Source organism: Amblyraja radiata, chromosome 11 (genome assembly GCF_010909765.2).
Source record: "Amblyraja radiata isolate CabotCenter1 chromosome 11, sAmbRad1.1.pri, whole genome shotgun sequence".
Lineage (NCBI taxonomy): Eukaryota > Metazoa > Chordata > Chondrichthyes > Rajiformes > Rajidae > Amblyraja > Amblyraja radiata.
The window spans coordinates 60,640,077-60,648,012 of record NC_045966.1 but is presented as its reverse complement, the minus strand read 5'-3'; the positions used below and the strand labels follow the sequence as shown (position 1 = coordinate 60,648,012).

General features: G+C 40.5%; 1 protein-coding gene across 3 annotated transcripts in view; it reads right to left on the bottom strand.

Moving 5' to 3' along the window:
- Positions 1 to 992: 992 nt before the first annotated feature.
- The window catches only part of etf1 (eukaryotic translation termination factor 1), a 49,552-nt gene continuing 42,608 nt past the window's right edge, over positions 993 to 7,936 (bottom strand). For all 3 annotated transcript variants that reach the window (XM_033030001.1, XM_033030002.1, XM_033030003.1), the window contains exon 10: positions 993 to 3,884. In XM_033030001.1, the coding sequence (XP_032885892.1) occupies positions 3,802 to 3,884 (83 nt within the window). In that variant the 3' untranslated portion in view covers positions 993 to 3,801. The remainder of the gene's footprint in view (positions 3,885 to 7,936) is intronic.

Here is a 7,936-nt window from a genome sequence, read left to right as displayed (position 1 = left end):
ACCTGTGACACTGTTCTGGTAACTCATAAAAACTGAATTCTGATACTACCCCCAGACAAACCTTCCACCAGCTCCATTCATTCCTTAAATTCTTACCTCAAGGACTGAACCACTTGTCCCGTTCCAACAAATCTACGATGCCCCATGGTTCATAAATGATAGGAGCAGAATTAGGCCATTCAGCCCATCAGGTCTACTCCGCAATTCATTCATGGCTGATCTACCTCTCCCTCCTAGCCCCATTCTCCCGCCTTCCCATAACCCTTGACACCATACTAATCAAAAATCTATCTATCTCTGCCTTAAAAATATCCACTGACTTGGTCCCACAGCCTTCTATGGCAAAGAATTCCACAGATTCACCACCCTCCTTTCTAAAGAAACGTCCTTTAGGGACGTTCTGATGCTATGGCCTCTAGTCCTAGACACTTCCACTAGTGCAAAATATCCTCTCCACATCCACTCCATCCAAGCCTTTCATTAATTCTCCCTACACACCTATCCCTTGTATGGTGAATCATGCATCGCATGGACAATGCACAATAGGTGACCATTGGGGGGGGGAAATTGGGCTCAGGGATGAAAATAGCCATTCTCAACATTGGTCTCAATACATCAACAGAAACCAAGATCCACCAAATCATGTTTCAAAGTCCAAAAAACAGGACTGCTCCCATTAACATTAGGCTGACTATCATTCGCAACCTCATTTGAGGGTTTACTTTGAACATGCAAGTTGTTAATACTAAATCACTTGAGTATCTGAGTGAACCCCAATCTCATCATCACCCAAAGATCGTTTTAGTCCAGAACAGATCAAGCGACAGTCAAGCACAAAGTAGTAATCTTTGTTTGACCACAGGGAAAAGAAGCCCAATTGTTACCACCGTTGGCAAAGACCAAGAATCAAATCCATCTTGTAACAGCCCAGCTAGATATAGCTTTCAATTTGTTCTAAAGAGGTCCCAAAAGAACAAGACTCAAATAAAATATATTCTTAAATATGGTTTTAATACTCTTCTCCATTTCTGTACATCACAACACCAAGTTGCTGCTTGGGATCTTTCTGCAGAGGCTGTGGTGCATAAAAGCTGAAATCTACCCCTTTCTGTGAATTCAAAGATCACTTCCATTGCTGGAGAATACATTGGTCAAAGGAATACAAAATAAACACATTTTGGCATCATCTCCAAACTTAAATAGTAAACATTAAAACTACAAAAAGAGCTGCATACTTTCCAATGCATACTTCTTATACCAAGCAGTGGGATATTCGAAAAAGTAATATATATTTTTTTATATATATATCCTCGTTTTATGTATCAAAATGGCCCCATTTACACAGTTCACACAGCCCAGTGCTGAAAGCATGGTCCACCATAACTCTCCCTCTTGGACAAGGACTGGAGAGGACAAGTAGAACACTGCAAATGTGCACGAACTCAACGTGAGTTCTACACATATCCTTGAGCACTGAAAATCTCAGAGGCCAAAATGAAAAAAAAAATTGCAATCATGTCATGAATACCATACAATATTCGGAACATCTTAATTCTACTTTATATAGTCGGCATAAGAAATCTGACCGCTTTGAAACAAAAAACATTTTTGGATATTTTGACAAGAGAAACACGTTTCAGAAGCTGCAAATAGATTTCAGTATTTGGAGGGTTTTTGAAAATATATTCTAATCTTAACAGTGAACAGAAGAGCATTGGTATGCTAGTTTTAAATTCACAACTCTGTGTATAACTGTGCTAAATTAAATATGCATCTACTTAGAAAGATTTTGGGATCTGTGCACGTTACCAGCACTACAAAGTAGTACAGGTCATTGCTCATATGGAATAGAAAGGTCTTGCTAATTAATGGCAATGGTGCTATGCATTAGATGTGTGTCACATCAAAGTCTGATAATAGTGGCCTGTGAACTGTACTATACACATTCAAATCGAATAAGGAGCTTGAATAAGGTAATCTGTGTTGTTGCAATCTGTATAATCTGACCCATCTTCCCGCATTATTTCATAAATATCACATTTCAACATAATCACAAGCATGTTGATTAAACAAAACAAAAATCACTGCTTTCCTTTTGGTCTTCACTGGTTAGAAGAACTGGGATAGATTGATTCCAACATAGTGTCCGCTACAAGCAGTCACTAAATAAGATACTGCTTGTGATCCAAAATGTACAGTAACTTGTCACACCACTACTTTACATGAACTCATTCCACTTTTGAGCACTTAAATGTTTGAAATGTGATGCAATCCAATTAATAATCCTAATGACTAGTTTATTAACGTGATTGCTTCAGGCACGACATGGAATTTGCTAGACCCCGACCATTTTGATTTCAGTGAATTAGCTATTTAACAAGGCTCTTGACATTTGTTCCCCAATGATTTCTCAATCAAGTCATATCCAAGATTATTAAGCTCCAGCCCGACACCAATGCTCAAAGCCACTTTGTACTAATATGACCTCATTCTGTACAGTTTTAATGTTCTATTTTTTATCTGTTAATAGATTGTAAGAAACCAGATTCCTGATAACCTCGTAACTCGAGAGAGAAAGAAGCAATTTTCTTGCTAATCCTCTTTACGCTATTCAAACTAATAGGCTGAATCACCACACCAGAGGTTTAAGATGCGAGCCTTCGTCCACGCTCAACAAATGCCCAAACCCCAACAGATGTGCGATACCAGAGTTTCGTGAGTTGGTGGATGGCTGACTTCACTAAAATTTAGGATTGTTTCAAAGAAACTCAGACATATCAATTTTCCGACCCAGTCTGAAGATGGCATGACAAAGACTGTGTTTTGCAGCATGATTGCAAGGGTGCACCCAGTTCAAGTCCATGCTGTACCAACAATAAACCCCAATATGGAGCAGATCCTATTAACCCAATACACCTTCACCCAGATCAAAACTAAAGTTAAAGCTTGGTGGTTTCTCACTCACAAGCAACCAAAAGGCTGGCCTTACAAGAAAATGGGGAAAGTCTCCAACTTTCAAGACCAGTGCAGGAACAAAACCTGCTCAAGGATTGAATATTTAAGACATTAATTATCACTAGGGCATATCTGGCGATACCCAGCAAACCGACAAGTCTGCTCAAGCATCCCCAATATATATTAATTCTTAATAAAAGGCATGTAGGATTCTTTGCAACTCTGCTCCCTCTGCAACTCAGAAGTCCAAAAAATGCAAACCTGAAAATTTACCCCCACTACTTTAATTTGGAGATTAACATTAATTGTTTAAATAACAATAGGCATATTCTTCAATCTCCCCCTTAGGTACAACCATGTTTAGTGGTGTCCATGTAAACGGGGTCATTCACTACAGTTGGTCAAGACATCTAACTGCTTTGATGTAGAAACTCTTTCCAAGGGGGCAAACAGAGCTTATATCCAGTCAGCCTGCAGAAATGAAATTCAATAGCATTCCATTTTTATTATTTGCCTCTACATTTGGAGGTAAAAAATGTTTCAATTTCATAAAATACAACAGCAACAAAAATCCCATTGAAGTAAAAATTAAAAAAAAACGTCTCTCAAAAGATTAGTCCAAACTGGCATTAGGAACAGTAGTTTGGTGTTGCTGCTGTATTGACACTTTGACAAATCTATGTGTGTTATTTGTTTTTAAATTCACCATCTCCAATGTATTTAGATATCACAAGTTGTGATAATGTCTGTTCTAAGGCAGGGATTGATTATTCTGTTGTGGATCTTCACTTCTTGGGTTGGATGTTGGAGGGTTAGGCACCTGTAACCAGACCTATTCCAGACTACCTAGTAGTCATCCAGGTCATAAAAGTCGTCCTCATCTCCTTGGTACTCCATTCCTTGAAAGTCCACACGGTATCGTAGAATACCTGTTAAAAAAACATTTATTACTGTGGCGCCCTTCACAACCATCAGTCATATAGCATGAAAACAGGCCCTTCAGCCCACCTTGCCCATGCCGACCAAGATGTCCCATCTACACATCCCATCCACCTGCCCTTGTTTGACTCGTATTCCTCTAAACCTTTCCTATCCATGCACTTGCCCAAATGCCTTTTAATTGTTATAGTACCTGCCTCAAATACCTCCTCTGGCAGTTTGTTCCAAAGATCCTATAGCAAGCAAGATAGATCACTCCTTCTAAATGCAATGGGCTGACGTGTAGTACGCAATGGAGCGGAACGTGGGCCTTTTTTTCATCCATTCCAGTAACCCGACCCGACCCGCAGTGTAATCAGCGTTGTGGGGGAACAGTTTGTGTTAATAGAAACATAGAAAATAGGTGCAGGAGTAGGCCATTCGGCCCTTCAAGCCTGCACCGCCATTCAATATGATCATGGCTGATCATTCAACTCAGTATCCTGTACCTGCCATCTCTCCATACCCCCTGATCCCTTTAGCCATAAGGGCCACATCTAACTCCTTCTTAAATATTGCCAATGAACTGGCCTCTACTACCTTCTGTGGCAGAGAGTTCCAGAGATTCACCACTCTCTGTGTGAAAAATGTTTTTCTCATCTCGGTCCTAAAGGATTTCCCCTTTATCCTTAAACTGTGACCCCTTGTCCTGGACTTCCCCAACATCGGGAACAATCTTCCTGCATCTAGCCTATCCAACCCCTTAAGAATGTTGTAAGTTTCTATAAGATCCCCCCTCAATCTTCTAAATTCTAGCGAGTACAAGCCGAGTCTATCCAGTCTTTCTTCATATGAAAGTCCTGACATCCCAGAAATCAGTCCGGTGAACCTTCTCTGTACTCCCTCTATGGCAAGAATGTCTTTCCTCAGATTTGGAGACCAAAACTGTACGCAATACTCCAGGTGTGGTCTCACCAAGACCCTGTACAACTGCAGTAAAATCTCCCAGCTCCTATACTCAAATTCTTTTGCTATGAATGCTAACATACCATTCGCTTTCTTCACTGCCTGCTGAACCTGCATGCCTACTTTCAATGGCTGGTGTACCATGACACCCAGGTCTCGTTGCATCTCCCCTTTTCCTAATCGGCCACCATTTAGATAATTAATTATAATTCTGAAAATGAAAAGATTTTTCCCAAATAACTTTTATTTTTATGAGGATGTTTCCGAAACCAGCTTCCATCTCCGCATTAGTATCCTATGGGATATTTGGTGCTGAGACGGAAGCCAGTTACGGAAATGGGGCCGAAAATTACCCATGAATCTGCCCATGACCGTACTACGTCTTTTTCGTCGAGTGATCTATCTTGCTTGCTGTAGGATCTTTGGTTTGTTCCAAAGACCTAGCACTTTGCAAACAATAATTTTGTAAAGCCATTATAATAGATGAAAGGGACAGCTCATTAACAAGGAGGAAGCTCCAAACTGCACTATAATGAATAGATTATCTATTTCATTATCAGTTGAGAGACTAATATTGGTCAGGTCACCAGGGAGAACTTTCGCAATCTTCTTTCACTCGTGCAAGCCATAAAAGGGCAACAAGAACCAGCATTTTTTGCAAGAATTGGTTATACGAATTTGTTAAAAATCGGGCAAACGCTCTGGGAATGAGAGGGCAATAAATTTATACTCGATAGGAAGGAACTTTTTACATAAATACATTTGGAAAGAAAACAGTTTGACTGCACAATGGACTGAGTAAAACGTCTCTATGGCCATGCCTATTCTGGGCATCAGCTGATCCCAAATGTACAATCTACAGAGCACTACGAGATCTGATGAGCATGCCCCGAATTATTTAAATGTAAACTCCCCATCAGAGCTCAAATTTACTGTACATGATCTTTGCCCATGTGTTATTTACAGAAATTAAATTAGAACAAATAAGAAACTTAGAAATAGCTTGATTAGTTAAGGGGTTGGTTATCGGGACATGGATATCGTCTTCTCAAGATGAGAAAATAAACGTAGTTATAGTCAGAGGGTGATACAGTACACAGGCCGTTCATGCAAGTCCAGGGTGCCCATCTAAGATGGATCCATTTGGCCCATATCCCTTAATGATCCCATCCATGTACCCGTCCAAACTTTGTTTAAATGCTGTTATTGTACCTGCTGCAACTACTTCCTCTAGCAGCTCATCCCATATACACACCAATCTGTGTGTTAAACCATTGGGTTCCTATTAAATCCCAAACTTATGTCCTAGTTCTTGATTCCCCTAACCTGGGGAAAAAAATTGCATTCATCTTACTCATATCCCTATTTGTTTCATACACCTCTATAACATTACCTCTCAGCCTCCTGTGCGTCAAATAGCCATAGCCTACCAGACCTCTCCCTTTCGCTCAGGTCCTCAAGTCTTGCAAACATCATAAATCTTCTCCACACTCTTTCCAATTTAATGACATCCTTCCTACAGCAAGCAGGATGACCAAAAGTGATCACAATATTTCAGTACTTGTACTACTCGATATCCCCCTGCTCCACAACTTTCACCAGGGCCCCACCATTCACTGAAGGGCTTCCCTGGTTTCACATACCAAAACGCAAGACTTAATTTATCCGAATTTGACTCCATTTGCCATTCCTTGGCCCACTTGCCCAGCTGCTAAGATCCCTCTGTAATTCTAGATAACCATCTTCACTGTCCACAATACAACCCATTTAAGTGTCACCTGCAAATTTACTAATCATGCCTTGTACATTTTTTTTTTTTTTGTCTAACTGTAGTCTTGTAGGTCTGTGTCCAAGATGGCTGCCGTGAAGAGAGAGTGGACGCTGGCACGAATTGGTTGCCGCTGCTCTCTCTTCACACTGTGTTTTTGATTTTCTGTTTTTTGATTGAATTCTGTTTTTAATTTGTGTCATTGTGATGTCTTTAATTACTTGTTTTACTCCGATTATATGTTTTTATTCCGATTACTATGTAAGGTGTCCTTGAGATTTTGTATGAAAGGCGCCCATTAAATATAAAATTTATTATTATTATTATTATTCTCATCCAAATCATTGATATAGATGACAAACAGCACTGATCTGAGACACACCACCTGTCACAGGCCTCCAGTCTGAAAAAACAACCTTCCACCACTACTCTGCTGAAACATCAAACCAATTCTGTATCATTCGGTAGCTCTCTCTAGATCCTATGTGATCTAACCTTCCAGAGCAGCCTACTTTGCAAAACCTCAAAGGTCTTGCTGGAGTACAGATAGACCGTGTACACCTGACCCATGTCCCCTTTTTCTTGACCAGAACCTCAATTTATTTTGTTATTCATAGTTCATTACTCCTAACCAGCCTTGTCCTACATTCTAGCAGAAACATGCATACCTTGAACTCTCACTATCACATTCAAATGAATCCTATCTTCTGGACATCCCTTTGTCCACAAACAGCCTAAAATTAATATTTGCAAGTTCCTGTTTAATACCATCAAATCTGGCATTGCCCCAATTTAGAACTTTAACTTGTGCACTAAAATAATTACTTTGAAGCTAATAGAACAGTGGTTGCTGGTCCCAAAATGCTACTAACACGAACACTTCAGTCCTTCCTAATAATAGTTCAAACATTGCCCTCTCCCTTGTAGGGCCCTCTTTATATTGTCTGAGGAAACTCTCCTGAAATCATTTGAAAAATTCCACCCCATCTAAACTTTTGGTATTATTGCAGTCCTAAGTCTATATTGGACAAGTTAAAACCTCCTACTATGACAACCCTACAGACCCAGCTGTGACCACGGGTGGAAATCCTGGAGGGAGGGTTTGTGAGGTAGGGAACAATCTCCTCCCCCCCCATGTTTTGTGAAACATGTTGCAGCAAAACCACCACCACAGCCTCCGAAGTCAGCCGGCTCAGTGATGGCAAGTCCACAGACTCTGCGAGCCCTCAAGGTTGATTCCAGATTCCAGCTCCTAGAATCTAGCAGCCTGGGACTAGCTGCACTTTCCAGGTCGGCTCGCCTGCCTCGGAACTGGCTACAGTTCCCAGG